This window comes from Ciconia boyciana, chromosome 7, assembly GCF_034638445.1.
Source record: "Ciconia boyciana chromosome 7, ASM3463844v1, whole genome shotgun sequence".
Lineage (NCBI taxonomy): Eukaryota > Metazoa > Chordata > Aves > Ciconiiformes > Ciconiidae > Ciconia > Ciconia boyciana.
The window spans coordinates 33101563-33126875 of NC_132940.1; the positions used below are offsets into that span (position 1 = coordinate 33101563).

The window sequence follows — 25313 nt, forward strand, 5'->3', positions numbered from 1 at the left end:
ACTTTTCTTTGCTCAGCTTGGGGAGTGACTCAGTTTTACCCATACCTGTTGAGTATGGGTCACAGAGCAGTTTCTGGACATTTGATATAAACAGATGAACTTTCCAAGGATCCCAACCTACCGTAACGCAGATCCCGCTCATCTTTGTGCCGACAGCGGTAGCAGGAGGTAGCTTTGCAGTCTGGATATGTGAATGAAATGAAGCCCTTCCCAAAATGGCCCATGGCGTCCTTGATCATCTGTGATCTGGCTGTGCTTGCCAAGTGTAAAGTGCCTCTTTAAAATGAGCTTTTATCATTTGTGCTGAAAAAGGACTTTGAGGCTTCCTGTGCAGATAGGACTTTTGTGTTGTACATGGGATCTTTCCAGTCCCTAGTGAATAAACACAGCTGGCTGTTTTGGGAAACGGACTTAACATCTTTGCATCAAAGCTGTACAAATAAGGCAGCAAGCTGTACTGAATTATTAGACAACATTTTCTGACTTTTACACTGACTTAAGAGCGATCAAATGAAAAAATGCATTTCTTATGAGGCTGTCTTCAGCCCATGAAGGGGAAAATAAGTTTCCTCTCGTCCCCTCTGTGGAAACATGACTAGAACAAGCAGCCTCGATGACTTATCGATGTTGGATTATCATGCAATAATTTACTGGGCAGCCTTTTTCTGTCCGGAGCCACCCACGCTCACAAGTCAATGGTGCCTTTGTTCGGGAGCATTGGAAGAATGCATGATCTAATGGGGTGGTGGGAGTTCACCTTCGTTCCAGCATGTTCAAGGCTGCGCTCATTCCCCCAGTGTCCCAAACCCATTTCCTTCCTCCGTCCCTGTCTTAGTACGGGTGCCCAGAAAAAGCAACCCATGTTTATATCTCCGTCAGGCTTTCTTAAAATCCAGGTGCCCATCTGTAGCGGAGCTCTGCATGCCAAAATCCTTGGTTTGGTGGAGTGTGGTTTATGATGAGGTTGTGTTAAAATCCTTCAGACGTTTCTTGGTCATGACGTATATGCCTGAATCTCTAGACTCTTTAGGTAAGGACAAGCAAATAAACCTAAGATTTGTTATTACCTGTTTGTGTTCCCATAAGGGCGACCACTCACCATTTGAGAGCTGTCATCTGTGCTCCTGTGTGGAGTTATTTCCCCAGTGTAGATCATCAGACAATGAAAATCCTGCATTTTCTTTTTTCAGACCCTGGATGTTCCATTTGCTTGTGCAATACCAGTGCTCTCATCTTCCTCTTCCTCCTCCTCCTCCTCCACAAATTTTCCCAGAAAAGCTAGGGTGTAGTTGTAATGGATATTTGCTCTAGAACTATAATAACTTCTTGCTTTCTGTCATAAGTTTGGCTTTTTCATGTGCATGTGATGCAAGCGACATAACTTATCGCTTATGTGTTTTGCAGGTGTTGGACTGTTGTTGTTTAATAAAACTTTTTTATTCCAAAAGAGCAAGTTGCTCAGGATGTTTCTCACTCTCCTCCTCTCCCTATAAACATTGTCCTGCTCTTGTTGCCCATCTGCATGCTGGAAAATCCTCTCCCATTCCACGGGATGGGATAATTCATTCTCCTTAAATATCCCCCTCTCATCTGCAGCCCCTGTGCCCTAAGAAGGAGGAAGTCTCCAGGAGGGTTTCTAGCATGGGAGGCTGAACAAAATACTGCAGTAGCTGAGAACTTGGAGTGGTTGGTTGACTCAAGAAGCAGTGATCGGTCTTGAATGAGATCTTGCGAACCTGCTGGCCTCTGTCTACTGACATCAGTGTTTCCGTCCCATGCAATTCTCTGCTTGTGTGAGGTTCCAGTATGTATGCTATCCTTTGCATGTGGTGATAGTGTAAGAGTGGGAGGTGCTGCCTCCTGCAATGGCTGGTAGCTCTTTATTTGTTAGAGAGGAGCAGAGTAAGTCTGTCTGCTCAGAGCTGGCCCAGCATTGCGCTGGATGGTGGGTAGAGTTAAAAGTTCAACAACAGCAGTTGAGGTAGGAGTAAGGACAAGATGGGCAAATGGCCTGGGGCACGTTCTAGTCTAGTAAACTGGGAAAGCTAGCCTTGCTTCCTGGGAATGATGGGGAAACAGATCAGATAAGCGCAAAAAGAAATGCCAATGGTAGTTTCTTGCTCTCTGTCTTGTCACTGCAAACTGGAAGTGAAATCCAATAAAAAAGTAATAAATATGCTGGTATTTTTTTACTGTTTTGTTTTCAATTCTCTTAACCTTTACTTAGAAATAGGTTGTCAGCAGGTACCTGTGTGAAAAAAGCTGCCTGGAAACAGGAGCCAACCAAAAGAGAAACAGAGCAAAGTTTAGCCATTTCATTACTGCTCAGTGAATTTTGCTGAAAACAAATCTCCAAAGGCTTGGTTCTTTGCCCAATACAATCTTCTCAGGTGGATTTCCCCCTCCCCACACTGGGCAGCAAAACTCAGTGGATGTATTTTAAAGCTCACTGCTGGGAGGATGCATGAAGGGATTGCAGAGAGGTGCAGAAGAGGTAGCATGGTTTTGTTCCCACAGGCAGGGGATGCGGGTGGACCGATAATGAAGGAGGCAAGTGTCGACTGGGCTTATCTCATCCAGGCATCTGCTCACAATTCAGTGCTTGTAGTCAGAGTGCCAGCTGGCGAGACATTTTCCTGATGTAAATTATCCATCCGTTCTGAGGGGTCTGAATACAAGGAGGCCTTTTGTGTGTAGGGATGAATTCCTAACTTGGGGGGAAAGGGAGGAGTTTCTAAAGATCTAAATAGCATTTTGCTTACATTTTTCCAGTCTATCTTTATGGTTTTCAGCATGGCACATTTCCTGGTGGACCTTGGGATACAGAATGGGGCAATAACCCTGCTGAAGGAGGGCTTTAATTGCTGATGATGTCTGGCAGCTGTGGTCAGCCCCACAATGTGAGCAGGTTGTTGGGGGAAGCGTCCCCTGCATCGAACAACACTGAATGTTTCCAATGCCACTGCTGCCACCTCTGCAGGCACCCAGACTTGCTCACTTTTTTGAATCTGTAATTGCAATACTGTCTTGAAGGCTTATATGTGTGCTTGCTTACTTTAGAGAATGATGATATGGGGTTTTCTACATCAGCCTGGATTATCAAAAGGGGCTGGTTATTTTGTCACCTTGTCTTTTGCTGTTGAACAGCTTCATGCCTCAGAAAAGATGCAGTTTTAAAACGTGGGGCTCATGATTTTGAGCTCTGGATGCTTTAAAGGCATGTCAGGTTGCACTGGTCACTAATTACAGTTGTCTTTCTACTAATTAACTTTTATAACAAACATCTGGAGTTCTTCCTGCAAAATAAACTGCCACTTCTTGGTACACAGAGGGAAATACTGTCTGATACTTGATGCTATCAGACACTTCTAAGCCAAACTGAGATCAAAATAATTATCAGCTTCTAGGAACAGGAGAACAATGACTCTTTGTTTTCCAAATTAAATGTTTAAAACTGCCTTTCGCTTGGTTATTGCTGTTGCCGTTTCTCAGTGTAATAGCAGTACATATTTATTTAGCCCTGCAAGAATTGAAAGCAACCTAGGTGGCTTATCTTTGCTAGAAAAAGGCTCTGCAACCTTGAAGAGCCCTGCTAGCTGCCAGGCTGCTACGCACAGCTTTTACGTTCAGTATGAACAGGGAGGAAACACGTTTCAACACTGTGTCAGCTGGTCTTGGGTAAACTCTATTGTTCCAGCAGTATTTACCCACGGCAAGCTGATATGGTGCTAGCTCACAGCTGCTCTGTGTGCATTAACTGCATTCCTGTTTAATTCCATTAACAGGATTTCTCAAGTAGTTATGCTGCCAGCTGAAATAAATGTCTTTTCACCTGGGTTGGTTGGTCAGGAGGGTTTTGAATGCATTTTCTTTAGCCCTCAGTGTAAAACTGAAGATAAAAAAAGGGAGAGTCCTTTCCATTTAGCACAAGGGATTTCTATGGAAAATGCTTTTGCGCTGCCCAGAGTGCAGTTTGCATGTGTTGTGCCTTTAGCTGAGCTGGAATTTTTGCAAGGAGCTGTAGGAGACCTTGTCAGGGAACAGGACCATAATCCAGTTACAGTGGAGAGGAAAAAAAAAAGTTCTTTTTTGGGACGTGCAGGCTGTGACCTGGCCTTTCTGCTAGAGCAGAAAGTTGTGTATTTGTGGAATGAGAGCACATGCCTGGCCCCCTCTTCATTCCCAGGATTCTTTCAAAGCGTTTCCTCCCCGAAATCATCTTGATGAAGCCTCAACGCAGGGTTTTTGCTTCACGCTAGAGGAATGTGGTACTAGTAGAAGAAAACTAACCCGAGTCGAAGTATCAGAGTATTCTTGACAATTCACTTGATATGACTTAATTGAATGATCTTCCTGCTGTTGGCTCTGACTTTTTTTTTTCCTTCCCTCTTGACTCATGGAATGGCTGTTCTTGCCTGATGTCTTCACTATTTTCACTCGTGATGAAAATTACCCAAAGAAATCTCACCAGGGCAATGACTTTGAGCCTCATATTTTGTTTTACTTCAGTGCATGAGCTCAAAGAAAACTTTCTCATGAAGCTGATGATGATGACAGTTTTATTAGTGATAAAACCACGATAGTAGGTCTGTGTTTTAATTGCTGCGCATCCAAGGTGTTGGTGAAGTTCTTGGACTGGCAAGTTGCAGGTCAACACATATACTAGGGTCTTCCTGCAGAAGAATGAGGAGGCATTTGTTTCTGGGGCTCCTTGCCTTTATCTGGAAAAGATGGGGAGTATATCCTGGGTTTGTTTACCATGGGCCTGAAAAAGATACTTGTGCATGTCTGGCCTATTGGCTTGTGTCTGTTGTGCTCACCTTGAGTTTCTGCATGTGCATGCTCTTCAACTCCGAATCATACTTTGCCTTCACTGAGGAGCTCTCTCCTTGAGAAGACACTATGCAGCAGGAGAAATGGGAAACCTGTGAGGGACTGATTTGTATACCTGATAGCTGCTTCTTGCCTTGCATTGAAATTCATATGAAACATACTTCCAAATAAACGGAAACAGGATTAAACCTCTGTTGTATTGGGTAGCAAGGGGAGGGTAAGCCTAAGCTGTGTTACAATGTTAAGTGTTGATCCTTTGGAGTTTGTAGCCCTGGTGGAAGCAGTTTGGCATTAATAGTGTGATTGCTTCTCACTTGTCTTCTGTGCGTAAGAAGATCTCATTAAAGAACTTGACCCCAAACCAAAGCTGAGCTAGTATTGAGTAAGAGCTGCAGATAATGTCTGGCTTCCAGTCTTGTGCTTAGGTCATCTGTAACCTCACACATGATATAAGTAAAGGGTGTTTTGTTGGAAGTATTGGGGAGTTTGTATCTGTAGAACACCTTGGCTGTCTTGCATGTCACACACAGGTAGTACTTTTTGGTAGGTTGGGGTATCAGCAGATTTCTTTGGCTTTAAACACAAGATTGGCCTCTTTTTTTTATCCTTGGGACATGCAGGTGTAAGTCTTTCAGGTGCTGTACGTCTTGATTTTTCCTTTAGTTTTTTTTCTGGTATGTTGATTTCTGGACCCTTTGCCATGCTTCTGCTATTTTGGTGTTTCCAGCAGCCAGAAAGGACAAAGGTTCCTCCCTTGCGCCGGCTGGGCTCTGGGTGTGACGTGGCTAATGCAGGCTGGTTCTGGTGTAACTGGTGGGTGGCCTGTGAGTGAGAACTGTGGTTCATGATCTGATTCATTGCAATCAGGTCTTGTGTGTGTGCTTTGAGAGGCACACTGTTCTTGTTGCCTGGTGCTGTCTGGTCTACTTCAACTTGTGAAGTGAGCCACTCTTCAGCAGGTGCAAAGCCTCACATTAAAATTTAACACAGTGGAGTTAATTCATTTTACAAGTTGAGATTAAATCTGTGTGACTTCTACAGGCCGAGAAAACCTGTTTCTCAATCAGTTGAAACTCTTCTAGTAGCTTTTTTTTTTTTTGGGTCAACAAAGGGACCAGTGACGGCTGCAACCTCTGCTGAGAGCAGTGTTTTCCTTGGAGGTGGTGGGAGCGTAAAAGAGCATGGGAAGGACTAAATGCCCGAGGTTTTGTTCCAGACAAACTTCAGGTTGTTTTAGCAAGTTCCCTACATACGCCAGGGTGTCCTGATCATACAAGGTGAAGCAAGAACAAGAACAGCCTGTGTGTGCAGCTGTACGCCTCCTCCTGGGAATGTGCCCCTCGGCTGGCAGGGATGGTGGAGGAAGGTGGCTGAAGTGTGCTGCAGCCCTTTTCCACTAATGGGTTTTCTTGGGGGTGTGAATCCCCTGTGCAGTTGGTTTATGTGCATGGGGGTAGATGTTCAAGTCACTGGAGAAGAATCCATGAGGGAGGATGATCTGCTGACTGCCACAAACCTGTTAGGAGATGAATAGAGGGCAGGGAGGTGGGTTTACATTTATCCCCCTAGGAGAGGGAGAACATGATTAGCTTGTAAATCGTTGCACTTCGATCCGAAAAGTGTCTTGGTGACTTTAATCATATGGTCTGGGAAACTTAAACCTTGTTTTGTCTTTCCCAGGGAATGAGTAGAAGAGGGTGTACTCAGTAGTTCACTGCTGGAGGAAAGGCTTAATGAATAGTAGTGTTTGAGATATTGTCTATTTAAGGAGGAAGTAGAGGGACAAAACTGGCTCTACAGTGTGACTCTTAGCTCTCTGGTTAATTCTGTTTCTCCCATACATGTATTTGGAAGAAATATTACTAAATGGCATGGTTAACTTGGACCTGGCCTTAGATACACACAAACTGTTTGTGGCTCTGATGTAATATGTCATCTGTTGGGGTAAGGACACTGTTGGTGATGTCTGCAGAAGAGAATTGCTGCTTGTGAGATGTGTGTTTGGTTGCACAGAAGTCTGTAGGTCTGTTTATTTATCTACTCAGCCTGCCCTTGACTTCTGTCTTCGGTTCCTTCACCCTGTCTTTGCCAGGAGATGCAGTACGTAGGACTAGAGGAGGTACTTCTGGTGCTACTGGACACTGCTCATCCTGCTGGGTGGTACTAGAGGAGATCTTTCTTCTAAAGAGAGAACTCCAGTGCAGCTCTTCCCATTCTTTTTGTTTTAAGTTGTTTGAGTCTTTCTCATGTCTGTCTTCTCTCATCCGCAGGAAAGGCCTTTGACATCACGTACGTGCGTCTGAAGTTTCACACCAGTCGGCCAGAGAGCTTTGCGATCTACAAACGCACCAGGGAAGATGGCCCGTGGGTGCCCTACCAGTATTACAGCGGCTCCTGTGAGAGCACATATCACAAAGTCAATCGGGGCTTTATTCGGACTGGGGAGGATGAGCAGCAGGCGCTCTGCACGGATGAGTTCAGTGACATCTCTCCTCTCACGGGGGGCAACGTGGCATTCTCAACACTGGAGGGGCGTCCCAGTGCCTATAACTTTGATAACAGCCCTGTGCTACAGGTATGTGAACAGGACTAAGTCGGGTGGTCTGAGTTGAGTCTGTTTATTTGTTGTGGATGGTGGCTTTGTGCTGACTGTTGGCTGCACTACAGCCCTTATTCATACTGAAAGGCCCTTGCACAGGCAAGCTGGGATGGACAATCCAAAGAGATGCTTTTGAAGGACAAGTTGAACTCTTGACTCTATTGTTAGTAAGTTTGTGGTACCAAAAGAAAAATCAGTGGCATTAAGGATGATTTGTCATTAGGCATCATGGAAGTCTTTCGAGGATGAATGCAAATCTGCCTGCTTAGAAAGCAGCTGTGGGCATTTTGCTGTTGTTTCAGATATGAGGGCAGAGGAAGGTAAAGCCTAAGTCAAATGAATACTTGAGGCATGTGCATTTATATTTTGAGTACAAAAATTTAAGAAATGTGAGGTTCTTCTAAACAAATAAAGGGTTATTGGAAACCCTAACCTGTTCTTTTACATGTGTGCTGGGGCCGGGGAGCTTGATTTTATCCACGGTATTTGGTTTCTCTTACAAGCAGCTTGGATTCAGTCGGAGTTTTTTTTGTTGTTGCCATTCACAACACCGGTTGGACAGTGATCAGGAACGTACTGGGAGCACCAGTTTGTCCAGTTTACTTGCCACTTCCTGTATGCTGCTTGATGACTTCTCCAGCTTAGTTTGCAAAGAGGAGCTAAAGCTGTGGGGTTTGCCCCATCAGGGGTCATCTCCTTCCTTTCAGAGCTGTGATTGTCACTTCTTCCCTTTCCTCTTAGAGTGGCAGGAGCAGACTGAGACACAGTCCCCAGCCAGTGGGCAGGAAAGGAGAATCTGGTGGGGCTCGCTTCTGCAAACGAAAATAAAGATTAATGGGAATGGGAGAAGAACTCTTGAAATGGAAAAGAACCAGTCTGGCCACCTTGTTGGTGTAGCTAGCCCTTGCAGAGAACAGGGTCTAATCGTTAAGGTGAATGGAGAGATTTCAAGTTAGTGATATGGTGTATAATTTTCTGATAAACTTCTCTATGTAAGAAAGAGACCTGACTGCCAGTTTCCTAAAATATGTACAAACCTCTGGTGTTGCTTTTCGGAACTGAAGTAAATGTGTATTTTGTGCTCAGCATTTCCGTGTGTTTATGCTAGTGTTTGTAATTCAGCAAATCTTGTACTGGCTAAGCATCAATGCAGCTGAAGTGCAGTTGTACATACAAGGATGTTTTTCCTGTTTTTATGGTGTTGGAAGGAAAATGGCATTGCAAAAGTTGTAATAAAAACAAGGAGGTACTAACAACAGTCACTGGCTGAAGGTGATGTGAAATTTGGGGACAGGCTACATTTGCTGGCTGTTGCTGGAGGAGGGTAGGGTAGTGTGTTGAAGATGCTGTGTAAATATTATGAAAAGCTCTGGTGTTGTAAGTCAGATCTGCCTGTCTGTTTTTCTTCCTCAGCCTCCCCCAGCCTCATTCATCTGTCTGCCTGTGTCTTTTTGTTTGGTGGGATATGTCTGCAGACAAGTGTACCCTAAAGCTTTTCCCATTGGCGCTGTCTAATTTTGCAGGAAAACTGCAGTCAGATAGATATGTATAATTAGCAAGCTCGCATAATTGCCTGCACTGCACTTTTTGCTGGAGAGGTTACCCACTGCTTCCTAGCTGAGAGCAGTCAAGATGTGAAGAGGCATTGGAAAGGGTACCCAGAGAGGAGCAGGGTCCGGAAAACACATTTGAACCAAGAGGATGTGGTGTAAGGCCTCTTGGGCACGGACGTGTGAGCTTCCAAGGTGCGGAGGGGAAAATGATGAGGAAGGAACTTGCTGATTGATGAGTGACTTTGTAAATACAGCTGCTAATGACACAGCACTGGTATGCTCTTGAGGGGGTGTTTGATGTTTAATCTGATGGGATTTCTGTCTGCTCTAGGAATGGGTGACGGCTACAGATATTAGAGTGACCCTCAATCGTCTGAACACATTTGGAGATGAAGTTTTCAATGACCCAAAAGTTCTCAAGTCTTATTACTATGCGATTTCTGATTTTGCTGTGGGTGGTAGGTGAGTAGACAATAAACCTCTGTACTTACTTAAAGCTTTTGGTCAGGATTACTAGAGTGCTTTAAAGATTTTGATTATGCTCACATGGTACCATTAGGCTTTGGTCTTTATTGACTGTCCTAAACTGAAAATGCAGTAGATTGAATCTTATGAAGCTTGCAAATACTGTGTATAACCTCTTGTGGCTATAACTTCAGGGCAGACAGAGATCAAATTTTTTTTTTCCTTGATTAGGTCAAATGTTAAGTGATTTGGGAGGGCAGAGGATGAAAAGTGAGACAAAAATGTAAAACAAAAGAAAAAAAACCCAACTTTTTTCTCCCCTGCACTTTGTGTGGTTTTTAATGTGTTATTAATTGTTTTCTGCCTATATCTGTAGCCTAGAATAACAGTAAGTAGAAAATCTCAATGTCTCTGCTTCACGTATGTTTTGGGAGCTATCACCTATGAAGATCCAAAGCATTGTACAATACCGTGGTTGTCTGTTCCTTTTGCCAAAGTGTATTGCAGAATGCTTAAATCTTAAGTTGTTGATGATAAAATGTTTTCATAAACAGAGCTGAGACAAGTGCAGTGTTTTGGACTGTTTGCAGAGAGCAGTCCTGAGACTGGGATTTGAGAACATGGGGATTTGCATTGGCTGCACCACCAGTCTGTGGAGGTCCCTGGGCTTCTGTATTAGTCACCTTTGTGCTATTTAATTTCTTACTGATACAAGCACATGGCCAGCATGCATGCCTTTTCCTGGACTCTCATGAGAGAGAAGCTGTGGAGAACATACTAACCTAAAGCCAACAAAATCTTTGCTTCTCCTACTCAGCTTATTCTGTTTTAGTGACAGACTGTGGAATTGGTTAGCATTCTTGTGTTTCTAAATGCCTACCTTGAGCATGCTACACCTGTTTGTTTCATAGAATGGTTTGGGTTGGAAAGGACCTTCAAAGATCATCCAGTCCATCATGCCCCCCCCCCCATGGGCAGGGACATCTTTCACTAGGTCAGGTTGCTCAAAGCCCCATCCAGCTGGACCTTGAACACTTCCAGTGATGGGGCATCCACAACTTCTCTGGGCAACCTGTTCCAGTGTCTCACTACTCTCATTGTAAAACATTCCTTCCTTATGTCCAATCTAAACCTACCCTTTTTCAGTTTGAAATCATTGCCCCTTGTCCTGTCACTACAGGCCCTGGTAAAAAGTCTCTCTCCATCTTTCTTGTAAACCCCCTTTAGGTATTGAAAGACCTCAATAAGGTCTCCCTGGAGCCTCCTCTTCTCCAGGCTGAACAACAGCAGTTGTGTTCTCAGTTTTGTTGTGACCATCTACCTTTGAATTTGTCTCGTCTCAGATTTTCAGATCTGGGCTTTGTTTTTGGGATTGCTCTGTGAGTGACCTGGATCCCTGGAGTTTAAATACCTTTTCCTTGTCTCTTGTTAACCAGATGCAAATGTAACGGGCACGCGAGCGAGTGCGTGAAGAATGAGCTTGGGAAGCTGGTCTGCAACTGCAAACACAATACCTTTGGGGTCGACTGTGAAAAATGTCTTCCTTTCTTCAATGACCGTCCGTGGAGGAGAGCGACAGCAGAGAGCGCCAATGAATGCTTGCGTACGTGTGGCCATGCTCGAGGGGAAAAATCTCTCAGGGGTTGGGTCCCCTGCCTCTGTTGGCATTCAGAAGCTGGCCCTGCACAGTTTTAAGTTGTCTCAGTTGCAGTTAACCAGTGTTAAGCACAGTTCTGGTGTTTTTCAGCAGAGACTTCATGGGACTGCTGGTCATTCCACTCCTATCCTGTAGGAGCTTTCTGGTAGAACCCTAGAAAGGGGCATCTCCTTTCTGGAGAAGGATGGGAGCGACGTTTAGGAAAGAGGTGTGCCGCAAAAATGTGCAGGCTTGTACTTTATGGGACCCAAAGAAAAAAAATCTGAGTATAGTATGCTGGAGTATAATTGCCTTTTAAAAAGCTCCTCATTTAGCATCCGCTGACTTTCTCTTGTATTTGGGTTATTGGTTTTTACAGTTACTTGTTGACTATTTCATCTGATTTTGAGGCTGTTGCAACAGTTCTGGACTGCAAATGTGGAACACTAATTTATTTTACTTGGTTTTGTGTCGCAGACCACAGTTCCTGGTAGTTTACTTTATGGGGAAGCTTTCTTGGACAGAAAAGCTTTCTTCCTGTCTGACCTCTGTGTGTGTTGATTGGTCCCAGCTGTCTGGTCAAGACCTGCAGCTTCCCTTGACAGGCCGGTGAAACCCAGGTCTCCTGTGCTCCCTAGACAGAGGGGATTTGTAATCTGGGGGAGAAACTCTCCTTACAGCATTGAGTCAGCCTCGCTGTTACCTTCTCGTGCTTGTTTGCATGATTGAGATCGGTGTTGCTGTGTGGGAGGGCGGCATTTCAGCTGCAAATGGCAGCCCAATGTGGAAAGGAGTAGGTTAGAAAATGCTGGTTTTCTTCTGGATGTAGATGAGTGTGGTCTTGAGGAGCCTGTTTCATCGTTACAGCCTTGCTTCCACCCTCCCCACGTTGAACCACCACAAAAACATGCTTCCCCCTTTTTCTTCTCATTGATGCACAAATACCTCAGAGGGTCTGTGCATGGGTCTTGGGAAGGTTAAAGGCTCCTACTCCAGCTCCCCTACAACTTAATATCGAGCTTTATGTAGCAGGTTTTGTGACTGTCTGGGTTGGATGGCTGCATGTGCTCTTCACTGATAGTACCCTTGTCTTTGCAGCTTGTGACTGCAACGGAAGGTCTCAGGAGTGTTACTTTGACCCTGAGTTGTACCGCTCAACGGGCCATGGGGGCCGCTGCAGGGGCTGCTCAGATAACACCGATGGTGCCCACTGCGAAAGGTGCAGGGAGAGCTTCTATCGCCTGGGGAGCGAGGAAGGATGTCTGCCATGCAGCTGCAACCCAGTCGGTAAGTAGTGGCAGCAAACGTTTCTGCTTGCAAACTTCCATGCACAAAAGCTAGCTCTTCTCTCAGTTATGCAGCTAATTGCAAACTACAGGGTAAAAAGAGGGGGGGTTTGTTTGTTTTTCTTTTCTTTCTTTTTTCCCCCCATGTAGGAAATGTTTTTTGGGTTGTATTTTGGTTTAAATTATCATTGGATCTAATTGGGGTTGGGGTGGCAGGGGCAGATGGTTCATCTCTGCAGCATTTACTCCTTCAAATGTGTTCTGAAATAGATTTTTATTTTGTTTGGTTTTTTTTTTTTTTTGTTTGGTGTCCCGTCGTCCGTTCCCCCCCCCCGCCCCCCACCCGCATATGTGTTACCCTGGACACTCACAGTACTAAAGAGCTCATTTAAATTCTTAATAAACAAGATGATGTGAGTGGATATTTCTGGAAGTTGTTCATACTGAAGAATTGTAGTGAACTTCGGCTGTATCAGTTTCTCCTACTGAGTATCCAAGCACTATAAATACAAACCAGTGAAACCTTAAACACAAAAGGGGGTGGGGGTGAGGAAAAACAAAGTAAATTCAAAATATGTAGTTCAACTCCCTTAAAAAAACAAACAAACAAACAAAAAAACCCCAAACCCAAAAAAACCCACACAAAACAAAACAACAAAAACAAACAAACAAAACACACAAAAAACGGAAAAAATTCTGGCAGGAGGACAAATCTTTTGTCGTCAAGAGAACTGCTTGACCCATATGGAGCGATCCCAGAACTACACCAGCCCACAGCACATAAGGGGGAAGGAGACAAAAGGGTAACAGATAGTAAGATATGATGTGAGGTTCCAAAATAGAGTAGCTGGAATAAGTAATTGCTTGCAGCATGCCCTAAAAGCAGCCAGTGAGAGGTCTGCCAGGGTACGTCTCCAGTCTAATTTGGTCAGAGAGTTGTACAGTTGTGAAATTTTTGACCAAGAAAGGCCTCTTTCTTCCTCCGTCTGCTCTCCCAGGTCCTCGTGTCAGACCTTATTTTAAGAGGGATGAGGGTTGGTGTCAGCTGAGATGGTCGAGAAGAGGCCGGGGGGTGACTTCTCAGGTCTTTAAGGACAAATTTCAAAGGGCTTTATAACTTAGCCATCAGCTTGTGTCCCGTGGCACACTGGCACCCAAGGCATCTTTGAAGCCCCTGGGTTGGTTTAGATTGCTATTTTTCGTCCAAGTACTGTTTTTTCCTAAATAATCCTAAGTGGGACTGCAAAGGGGATTTGAACTTTGGCTGTATATGGTAAACGTTTTGTGAGTTGTTCTGTCCTGTCCAGCCTAATCATCTTACAACTCTTCACTTTGCTCTAATCTTCTGGTGTGGATTGAAGTGGAAAGAAGCAACTGTTTCTGTATATTAAAATAATTTTCTCCTGGTAGTTAACTCCTACAGTGCTGACAGCTCCTAGGCTGCTAGCTACACCAGTGCTTGGGAGAAAGCATTTTGTCTGCTGCAGATTAAAGAAACCTGCTGCTGCTTTTTATGCAAGTCTGCTTGAACAGTATTGAGGAAGATGTCCTGCCAAAAATGAGAGTTTTGCTGAAGAGTTTGTTAGGGTTAATAGTGGCACATGCAGCCTCGTTCCGAGGAGGCAGTTTAGTCTTTAAATCCAACTTGGGAAGCAAGGGAGGAAATCGGAGCGTGAAAGGGAGAGGTCAGGATATCCCCTGGCAAAGGGGAGATGAGATGGTGATTAGGGAGAACATAAGGGATTCAAGGAATAAAATCTCGGAAATAGTGCCTTGCAGGGTAAAACAGGCATGGAATTAGAGGCATGCAAAGGTAACATTGAGGATGAAACAGGAATAAGGACGAGAATGCAGTTTGAAATTAAAATTATATTTAAGTATTCCTACCAACCAACCTTTTTATATATAAAGTTGAATATAGTTTGGAAGACTAGATAATGATTCATCTCTCTAGAGCTGCTAGGGGAAAAATCCCTGTGAACTAGAGGCAGTCTTTAGGTAAGCTGTCACTCATCAGCTTGAAGCTATGTTTCCTACTTTCTTTTCCCATATTTCTTGCCCATTTTGTAAAGTTGAAAAAATCGCAGGCTAATAGAGCTGGGTGGGTCTGCTGAGGTGCCTGTCCCTGCTCTCCCCGCAGGCTCCCTCAGCACGCAGTGTGACAGCTACGGCCAGTGCAGCTGCAAACCCGGCGTGATGGGTGAGAAGTGTGACCGGTGCCAGCCAGGTTTCCATTCCCTCTCCGAAGCTGGGTGCCGGTAAGGGGGACTGCTGCTCTCTAAAAGAAAAACTAGGCGCCTTTTTAAAGCTTTCTCTCTGTGGCTCTTAATGAGTTATCCTCTCTCCTGGCTCTTTCAGGCCCTGTTCTTGCAATCTGGCTGGCAGCACAGGAGAATGCAATGTTGAGACGGGACGATGTACGTGCAAGGACAATGTTGAAGGCTTCCACTGCGAGAGGTGAGTTTCTCTTCCTGTGGCTTTGTTTCAAGAATGAGAAACATTCAAGCAATGGCCTGAAGTAAGCATCAGGGAAATTAATTCTCTTTCCTTCACATCTTCAGATGCAAGCCTGGATTTTTCCATCTGGATTCCTCCAATCCAAGGGGCTGTATGCCCTGCTTCTGTTTTGGACACTCTTCAGTCTGCACCAACGCCATTGGCTACAGTATCTACAGCATCACCTCCAGCTTCCAGTTTGGTACAACTGAGCTGTCCTTTGTATCTTGGGTTGGGCTGTAGACTCAAGTCAGAAGCGATTAAAACAAACAAAAACAAAAAAAAACCCCAAAACCCTGCTCCTTCCTCCCTGTGAAAGATCGTAAAACTGGGGCAGGCAGGTCCAGAATCCCTCTTTTGGAAGTGCTGAGTTACTGCTGAAATTACTGGGAGCTTCCCAGTCAGCAGGTTGTTTGTTCAGCTAGGAAGGAATGAATTCACAGCTCTGGCCTTGGGCACGCAGTGCTAATGTACACCATGCAGGTGCAAGCAGGAATTGTAAATGTCAACCTTTTGTAGCTTGAGAGAGGTGCTGGCAAGGGGGCCTCTTCTTAATTTTAGAACTAAACCAGGAGTTTCTGATTTGAGAAGATTATAATTACTTCAGATTTGGGGTTTACGTGGCTCTGAATAAAACACAGTTGTGTTTCTGATGGGTCTGTAAGCTCAGGAGAAATCTCTTTTCATAGAGTCAGTTTCCTGCGTATGCATGTTTTCATGCTGCATAGTCTGAAAAGAACGTCTTTTTAATTAAAATTCCACTGGAGTACAGTTTGTATGAAGGCTGAAACTCACATCAAGTCATAGGGGACCGCAGGTTTTCCCATCCCTGCTTAAGCTCTTTAGAAAAGAGCTTTGTTTAAAAGATTTTGAACAAGTAGTTGTCATAGGGTTCAAAGTTCAGAGGGTTCAAGTCAGGGGCTTAAATTGGAAAGATGATGTTTGCTATCTACGTTCTTCTGCACAGCTACTTTCTAAAGTCTGTTAGTGCCAGTATAGATTAGTTGTATATGAGCAATGTGCAGTATGACACAAGAAGTGTGTGCAAAGCTACGTCTTCAAAGGGTGTTAATTCTTGCACATTTGATTTTTCAGGAGAGGACGAGTGGCGTGCTGAGCAGCGTGATGGCTCGGAAGTCTTACTCCAGTGGAGTGCAGAGACCCAGGATATCTCTGTTATCTCGGACAGCTACTTCCCTGTGTATTTTGTTGCACCACGTAGGTCATTTGAGAAGCGAGGCTGTGCTACTTGTGCCCTTTTTGTTCTGTCCCATAACTGTAAGGATTTCTTCCCCTTTCAGGCAAGTTCTTGGGCAACCAGGTTTTGAGTTACGGGCAAAACCTGACCTTCTCCTTTCGTGTGGACAGACGGGACACGCGCCTCTCAGCAGAGGACCTGGTGCTGGAAGGGGCTGGGCTGAGAGTGTCAGTGCCGCTCATTGCCCAGGGCAACCCCTACCCCAGCGAGAATGCGCTGATCTACACCTTCAGGTGAGAGGACTCTCCAGGCATGGTGGGAGCAGCTGGACCTAGCCTATGGTGCCCTGGCCTCTGGGCTCTTGAGAAAACAAACAGCATTAATTTTAGCCTAGAAGAGCGGTCTTATCAGGTTAATTTGAAGCTTGCTGTCTAGCAGCATAGCATAAGTGTATGCGAACTATGTTGCAATAGCATACCGCTGTTGGAAAGGGTGCTTTAAAAGGGCACAGCTGTTAGCATCTGAAAGCTTTGCTGATGATGCGCAGCTTTTCTCCATAGGCTTCATGAGGCTACAGATTACCCATGGAGGCCTGCTCTTACGGCATTTGACTTCCAGAAGCTTCTCCACAACTTGACTTCCATCAAGATCCGTGGGACATACAGCGAGAGAAGTAAGTTGCTGGGCAGACCTATTCGTCTAGTGCTGGGTTGCTTTATTGTCAGGCCTGGTCATAAATAGCTGTGGCAGGTTATTTAGCAAAGCCTATGCCGATTGCTTTTCACCTGGTCTTCCTGTGTAACAGCTTCTCCTGGACCTCCTGGAGAGCAGTTGAGGGAGAAAAGTGCTGCCTTTGAGAGTCTGGAAGCTGAGCACTCATCACCTGCTGATTCTTTGCTTCTAAATGTGGGGGTTTTGCTGTGTTGCACAGCCACTGTCTTCCAGATTGGTAGAAATACATAGCACAGAGTCCTGAAGGACATGGTAGGAGAGATGTAGGGAGTTTGCAACATTTGGCCTCAGTTTCTGCTACACTGGGAATGGTTACATCCCCTCTGTTTCCTGGTCTTGCCTTGGCATGAAAAATGGGAAGGACGAGGTCTTGAAGTGCTGTCTGTGCTGAACTTGAGTGAAAGTTCCCTGCAATAACGGTTTATAAAAATCGGGCACAAATTAGGAGCAAAAATACTGGGTATATATTGGGTATCGTCATGTGAAGAAGAAGTTTTGCAGAAAGGTGCAAAGGATTAATTTGCATTTGGGGAAGGTGGGAAAGCTGCAAGTGTTTTCAGTAGAGGTGGCTTGTAAAGAGGAGTGTGAGGTTGTGAAATGGAGGGGAAGAAAGGTGTGGAGCAAACCATCCCCTGAGTGCTGTAGCTGCTGCTAATATGCGGGAGCTGAGGCTCTGTTCAGTGCTGTGGAGCTGCTGTGCTGGTACAAACACGCTGCTATAAGTTAAAAACCAGCTATGTTGTGTCCATGCTCAGTTCTGCTCCAGGGAAGGGGCTGGGTGGAGAGGGGGAGCTTTCAAATGCCAGACAAAGGCATGGCCTGAGAGGGGTAGCTGAAGGGTTTGCCCCAAGGCATGGTTTGCAGATGCTGTGTTAGAGATGGTGTATTAAAGAGATGGTCTGTCCTCCCTAGAAAGACAGGAATTGATTTTGGTATTTGATTTGGAAATTGAAACCATATGCACGCAAAATGTAACTTATTTTAACTGACTGTACTTGCTCACGTGCTGTTCTCAGCATCCTCCTTTGTGTTGTTGTTCTCAACTTTGCTGCCCTGTGTGTGCCCTTTGTGAGCTATATTGCATCTCTTCTCATCTGTCTAAACCTTCCTGGAGGATTTTGCTTCTTGATTCACCTTACTAACTGTAAGCATCCACCTGTCTGTCTCTTGTACCATTCAGATGTGTGTTTCATGAAGTGGTGATGAGAGCCTTTGTGGTTACAAAGTGTTTGCCCTCTCTATGCTTTCTAGGTGCTGGCCACCTGGATGACGTTACCATCACAAGTGCTCGCCCTGGACCAGGCGTGCCCGTGGCCTGGGTGGAGAGCTGCTCCTGTCCGGCAGGATACGAGGGGCAGTTTTGTGAGCGCTGCTCCTCTGGATACCGGCGAGAGACACCGAGCCTCGGGCCCTACAGCCCCTGCGTGCCTTGCACTTGCAATGGGCACAGTGAGACGTGCGAGCCCGAGACAGGTAAGAGGGGCTGATAAAATGGAGCAGCAAGAGGGTGGTGGTTCTTTCTGGGTTGGACGATGAAGCAAAAGCCATGTCCCTCTCTATTCCAGGTGTGTGCAGTTGCAGGGATAACACAGCGGGGTCTCACTGTGAGAAGTGCAGCGATGGGTATTACGGAGATGCAACAGCAGGCACGGCCTCAGACTGCCAGCCCTGCCCATGCCCAGGCAGCTCAAGCTGTGCCATCGTGCCCCGCACAAAGGAGGTTGTGTGCACCAGCTGCCAGGCTGGCACTACAGGTGTGTTCCTACACAAAAAGTGGTCTTTTTGTTGTTTTGGTTGGGGTTTTTTTGGTTTGGTGTGTTTTTTTGTTTGGTTGGTTTTTGTTGTTTGGTTTTTTTTACTCCCCATGTGCCTGTGGAAATGTGTCTCCTGCCAGTTCTGGGGCTCTGACCTGCAGTAAGCAGCGCTGAAAGCTGCTGTGTCTTTTGGTTCAAATGCTTCTCCCCTCCTCAGCCCTATTTTCTGTCCTGTGCAAGGCTCAGGGCTACCCATGTTCTTTGTGCCTGTCTCTTGAGAACAAAAGGGAAACAAAAGCTTAATCTGTGCAAAGTCTGAACGTTTCTATGCTATGTAGGTGAGTCGTGCTAGCTTCTAATAGAGCTCTGTTAATTGCACAGTGTTGGGCAGAAAATAGGATAGATTTAAAAGAGCCAGGGAGGCAGGTCAGACTGAAATAAAATTAGAAGATGCAGCTTGCCAGCCAAAGAGGCACTGCAGGATGCTTGCAGGGAAGGGCCAGTGCCCTCCCTAGGAAAAGTAGGAAGGCTGCAGTGACTCAAACACTTCACAAAAAATACAAGACCAAATTTGTGCTCAGCAGTTTTGAAGAGAAATACATGAACAGATACAGACCTTTTTTTTCTTAGCGATAAACTGTGAAGTCTGAGCATGTACCTGAGTCGTTAAGCAGAGCCTTTTGTTCTGCCTGCAAACAGCAAGGAAGCCTTAGGATGGTTGGCAGCCTTCATGCTTCTTTGCTGATTTTTATGCTTGGCATGGCAGAGTCCAAAGTACAGAATACCTGTAAATGCTTAGAAAAGCCCCTGACCAAGCACAAAGGCAGCTTGTGGGGGTTCCCATGGGTGCCATTGCTTCGTGAACCAAAGCAGGGTCCAGGGGTCCAGGTTCCCTGCAGCTCAGGTTTCGGTACAAGCTCATCTTTACTTGTAGCTGTGTGATTGTACAAGAGTTCCTCCTGTATCCCACCACCTTCTTGGGATGTGAGGGAAAAGAGGGTTTGTGTGTGCAAGAACTGCCTAAGAAACAGAGCTTATAGCTGGCTGGGGAGGTCAAATCTGCAGTAAGTATAGGGAGCTGCTGAGTTGGATGCTTCAGTAGCTGCCTGTGGAGGTTTGGCAGATCTCGTTGGCAGTGGGGCTTCCTGGAGCAGTGATGCCCCATGGAGCTCTACCTGCTTGGACTCTTAAATTAACAACAGATTACAACAAATAGGTTTGGCTTAAAGGGATAGGAGGGAAGAGAGGAGCCGAAATAATTCATAATGCAAAGTTCCAGTGAAAAAATAGCTTAAATTTAGAGATGGGGAGGGATTTGTGTGTGCTTTCGTGCACCTTTCTGGCCACAACAGAAGGATGAAAGGGGGGGAAGCTGGAGAGTTTACTTTCCAGAAGAGACTGCAAAGGGGGTCCCAGTGAGACGTCAGCAAAGAGCTTTCTGCTGTAGCACGTGTATTTCTGTCGCGTCCCAGGCAAGAGGTGCGAGCTATGTGACGATGCCTATTTCGGAGACCCGCTGGGCGAAAATGGTGCTGTGAGGCCTTGCCGCCTCTGCCAGTGCAACGACAACATTGATCCCAATGCCGTGGGGAACTGCGACCGCCAGACAGGAGAGTGCCTCAAGTGCATCTACAACACCGCCGGCTTCTACTGCGACCGCTGCAAAGACGGCTTCTTTGGGAACCCCCTGGCCCCCGATCCTGCCGACAAGTGCAGAGGTGAGAGCCAGTTCCTCTTGCATTGAAAAATGGTTTTGTCCCCAGGAGCTGCCATTTCCTGATGTGTTGTTAGGACACAACGTCAGGCTGTTGTTCATGCCTGTCAGCAGCAATGCGTGGCTTTATCCTGGTTTGGTGATTCTAGCTTGCTAAAATGCTTGTGTTTGTGGGCGCTTACTGCCATCGAAGCAAAAGCATTGTGCGATGCAGGGGCTGGGCTGCCGTGTGTTTTGGATCCAGGCCCATTCAGAGACCGGCTAGCAGAGTACCAACACCACAAGGGCCTTCTAACTTTCTGCATATTTCTCCACCCTTTATTTTTGCAGCTTGTCACTGCAATCCCTATGGCACTGTGAATCAGCAGACAAGTTGCAATCAAGTGACTGGGCAGTGCGAGTGCCTGTCTCACGTCACCGGGAGGGACTGCAGTGCCTGTGAGCCTGGCTTCTTCAACCTTCAGAGCGGACGTGGCTGTGAGAGGTGATGTTTGCCTTGGCTCAGGGCAAAGAGCCTGGTTTTGGGGGGTCTGTGCTCACCTTGGGCAGGAATGTGATGTTGTCACAAGTAACTGGTTTGCCTTGATGCTGCTATGGATGGGAAGAGCAGCAGTCAAGAGGCAGCTACAAAGGCTGTACAAAAAGCCTGACTTATAAATAGCTTTATAAATAGCTTTAAATCAGGGTTTTAAATAGAAAAGTGCCATGTGACTGTGTGATTGTTGGTAGCAGGGACTTGTGGGTTCCTTTTTTAGTGCAGGCACCAAGTGACCTTGCATGGTTCAAAGGCTCAGTGCCTTGCCACCTGCACAGCAAGAAAAGTGACTTTTGGCAAATAGAATCGAGCTGTGCTCGTTAGGGCTCCTTCAGAGAGGCACTTCACCCGTGCCTCCCTTCTGTGTCACTGCCTGATGTGTGGCTGCCTCCCCCAGGTGCAACTGCCACGCGCTGGGCTCCACCAACGGCCAGTGTGACATCCGAACCGGGCAGTGCGAGTGCCAGCCTGGTGTCGCTGGCCAGCGTTGTGACAGATGTGAAGTCAACCACTTTGGCTTTGGCTCCGAAGGCTGTAAACGTAAGTGAGAGGCTGGAGCGAGGCAGATGGGAAGGATGTTGCACAGCCAGTCTTACCTTTGCTTTCCTCCCTTCTCTGGGAAGGTACTTTCTCACCTCGCTCTTCATCACATCCTGGCATTTAAAAGTTGGCATTTTTGTGTCCACACCCTGCATGGAGAAATTTGATCTCTGTACAATAACGTATCCCCTTTTTCTTTTTTTCTTTTTTTCTCTTTTTTTAATTGGGAGTAGGAGGAACTCCATATTAGATACCCACTTCTCTTCAGTGTAAATACATTATCTGTATCTTGTCCTGCAACAGTCCTGTTTCCTAATGTTAAATCTCTGTACAGCTACTCTGCAAATGGCCTGAATATACAGATTCTGTCTTGAGGAGCAACAGATTTTGTAAACGTGATTGAAATACAGGATGACCCAAACTTTCCTCCTCAATATCCCTGCTTGTAAAAAGCAGAAAAATTAACTGCAGTTGGTTACAATGAAATGGAGTAGAAAATTATAATGCTTTGTGGGAGAGGCAATAGCAACACTGCAAACACATGCAATGAATGTTGTGTCCAGCTAGGCAGAGTGCCCTGCTGTGTGTAGAAGCGCCCCGATCGGGAGCGGGGCTCCAGCTGTGGGTTTGCTCCCCGTTGCTCTTGCAGACATTTTAGGGTATTGAGAGTATGCTCTTGCCCTGTGGGTATTTCTGCCTCTCCTCCAGTCTGACTGAGGTTCAACTTCCCCGCAGCCTGCGACTGTGATCCTGAGGGTTCACGCTCCCTGCAGTGTCGGGAGAACGGTCGCTGCGAGTGCAAGGAAGGCTTTGTGGGGAGCCGCTGCGACCAGTGTGAAGAGAACTATTTCTACAACCGCTCGTGGCCGGGCTGCCAAGAGTGTCCGGCCTGTTACAGATTAGTGAAAGATAAGGTAAGGCCACAAATGCCACTGTTGGTACCACTGGAGACAGTGGCATGTGCCTGCTTGTGCAGCGGCTTTTAGGCCCGTGGCTGGCTGATGCTTGCTGAAAGCAGAGAGGTTCAGGGTGCTTTGCTCTGTGTGATAGCTGTGCTCTGTCCCTCTCGTGTAGGTGGCGGAGCAACGAGAGAGGTTGCAGGAGCTGGAAAATCTTATAGCAAATCTGGGTACGGGAGAAGAAACTGTAACTGATCAAGCCTTTGAAGAGAGGTTGAAACAGGCAGAAAGAGATGTTATGGAATTGCTCCAGGAAGCACAAAAAAGCAAAGGTGGGTTGACCTGATCAGACATGGACCAACATGAAATGAGCTCTTTGCTTGATGTTCCTGTTCTCTTTGGACACAGTGTGTTTTATTTCAAGCCTGTGCTGTGCATCAGGACGGACAGCTATTTCAGATAGCTCTGAGACAGTGTATGTTGTTATCAAAACAACGGTGGCTGTGCTTTTATTCCTGTCGTTCTCCCAGTGGTCTCTGTTGTACATGCAAAGTAAAGATTTGCCTCTAGCTCTGTACAGATGCAAGTGTTTTATGTGTTACCCCCTTCTCCAGATGCAAAGGAGGTTTTTACTTACTTGTTAAACAAGCAGAAGACTTTCCAATATATTTATTTATTATGCTTATAAATCTGCTCAGACATCTTGGGATAAAGCAGTTCTTGTTGGGTTATCATCAGCAATCAGAATTAAGGCTTCGGAATCCTTCTGGCAAGCTTAATTATCTGACCATAAAGTGTATAATGTTCTGAAAAGTTCTGTTGTGGTGGCCTGTAGCTATTTTTCCTGTTAGACTCTGCTTCAAATTGATTCTTTTACTGTCACCTCTACCATAGGATGTCTGTGGGCAGGATGTTAAGCCATGTGAACAGTGGTTTGTCCTTAGGGTCTTTTTAATGTGTAAGCTGTGTGTTTTGGAGAAGAGCAACTTGAAGAAGACTACTGACTTTGCAGTAAAAGATGTTCCCCTGGGAAGTTGGTTCAGTGATTTCAGACCACTTTGGAAAAATCTGTCCCCTTTGCATGAAGCTGGGAAAAAGCTAATGTGCATCTAACGCTTGTGTTTGCTTGGGAAGATTCCTGCTAGTGGGAATGATTACTGAAGCTCTTCTCAGTTTTAGCTGAGGTAGCTTTATGCTGCCTGCTTGGCATCCATGCCTAGCTAATAGTCCCACATAATGGGGTAGGAGGGTGGGGATTGGAGAAAGGTGAGGGAATAGATTGGGTTTTGTGGTGGTATTTTTCATCTTTCTTTCCACCTCTTAGAACCATAGAATCATTTAAGTTGGAAAAGACCCTTAAGATCATAGAGTCAAACTGTTAACCTAGCCCTGCCAAGTCCACCACTAAACTATGTCCCTAAGCACCACATCTACATGCCTTTCGAATACCACCAGGGATGGTGACTCAACCACTTCCCTGGGCAGCCTGTTCCAGTGCTTGACAACCCTTTGGGTGAAGAAATTTTTCCTAATATCCAATCTAAACCTCCCCTGGTGCAACTTGAGGCCATTTGCTCTTGTCCTATGGCTTGTTACTTGGGAGAAGAGACTGACACCCACCTCTCTACACCCTCCTTTCAGGTAGTTGTAGAGAGTGATAAGGTCTCCCCTGAGCCTCCTTTTCTCCAGGCTAAACAACCCCAGTTCCCTCAGCTGCTCCTCATAAGACTTGTGCTCTAGACCCTTCACCAGCTTCGTTGCTCTTCCCTAACTAAGAGGCAAGTTAAATGCAACAAAAACTACCCTTGCGAAAATCTGTGCACACCTGTAGCACTTACTTGTGTTTTCCTACTTGATATGTAGTTTGTAGTATGTTTTTGAAATGTGTCAAATATTCATGCTCAATACTTAAGATGTGCTGCAAGGTCAAGGCAGTGTATTTGGGAAAAAATTTAATTTTGGAGGCCTGCAGGCTTCTGCTTGTACTTGATCTCTTAATAATGCTCTCACCTTTTCAAAAGTAATTGCCCCTGGTCATGAGGCACATATCTGTGCTTTTATGGCTCCATTATTAAGACGCTGTTGTGGGGAGTTACCTGGTGGTCCAAAAATTTGGGGAAGTTTGGGGGGCTTATAGGTCCTACAGATTGGAGAACCAAGGCTCTATCCTGCCAGCTTTTGTTATTCCTTTGGTTTGGGGAGGAGTTTGGGGTGGGTTTGCTATTCTGCCCATCTTCTAGCTGCTCCATATGGAGACTCTGACTGGCTCAGAAATAGCCACCATTGCCCAAAGCGGGCAATAACCTACAGCCCCACTATTCCTCCATCTCTGCTTACCTTCTAGGAGTTAAGCTAAAGAGAATTCACAAAGCAGATGTCTCATACCTCTTGAGGAGCAGCTCTGTTGTCTTTAAGTCAATGATAGAGGTGAAACATGATTCTGAACACAAAATGACCCATCAAAGTCTGTTCCAACACCCAGCAGGATTGTCTTATTAGTAGTTAATGACTTTTATTTCTCATACTTGGTGCACATGCTGATGATAACTTTTATCTCAAGCTGACTGACTTATGAAATGGCTTTGCTGGTCCCCTTTCCATAGGGAATTAACCTACCAACATGTTGCTTGAGCTGGAGCAGGAGCTTACCACTGCCTCTTCCTGCTGTAATTAATTTTGCTTCTTCTCTTTTATATCGTATGTTTCAGATGTAGATCAGGGCCTCATGGATCGTCTCAAAGACATCAACAGCACACTAGTGAGTCAGCTCAACAGGCTGAGGAACATCCAGGGCACAGTGCAGGAGACAGAGAACCTGGCGGAGCAAGCCCGGGTGCGGGTGGAGGGCACCGAGGACCTGATCACCTTAGCTTCCGATATGCTTGAGAAGGCAAAGATGGCAGCTGACAACGTGGTGAGTGTGCTGCCAAGATCCGATATGGTTAGGAGAAGAGAGGGCCTTGCCTTTCTGTGCCCTCTGGTGTGTTTCTCTGCTCATTCTCTCTCATATAGCAAATTTGCTATGGAAATATCTTCTCCCCTATCCAAGATTGTGCGAAATAAATACAGGAAG

General features: G+C 45.7%; 1 protein-coding gene across 1 annotated transcript in view; it reads left to right on the plus strand.

The window, feature by feature from the left end:
* Window positions 1-25313, plus strand: part of LAMC1 (laminin subunit gamma 1) — a 70682-nt gene that overhangs the window by 37838 nt on the left and 7531 nt on the right. The window contains exons 2-19 of the mRNA XM_072866316.1: window positions 7104-7408; window positions 9317-9447; window positions 10887-11053; window positions 12185-12373; window positions 14513-14630; window positions 14731-14829; window positions 14934-15070; window positions 15964-16086; window positions 16170-16359; window positions 16627-16739; window positions 18050-18271; window positions 18364-18552; window positions 20025-20270; window positions 20597-20750; window positions 21199-21341; window positions 22077-22255; window positions 22416-22572; window positions 24949-25154. Coding sequence (XP_072722417.1) covers window positions 7104-7408; window positions 9317-9447; window positions 10887-11053; window positions 12185-12373; window positions 14513-14630; window positions 14731-14829; window positions 14934-15070; window positions 15964-16086; window positions 16170-16359; window positions 16627-16739; window positions 18050-18271; window positions 18364-18552; window positions 20025-20270; window positions 20597-20750; window positions 21199-21341; window positions 22077-22255; window positions 22416-22572; window positions 24949-25154 — 3068 coding nt within the window. The remainder of the gene's footprint in view (window positions 1-7103; window positions 7409-9316; window positions 9448-10886; window positions 11054-12184; window positions 12374-14512; window positions 14631-14730; window positions 14830-14933; window positions 15071-15963; window positions 16087-16169; window positions 16360-16626; window positions 16740-18049; window positions 18272-18363; window positions 18553-20024; window positions 20271-20596; window positions 20751-21198; window positions 21342-22076; window positions 22256-22415; window positions 22573-24948; window positions 25155-25313) is intronic.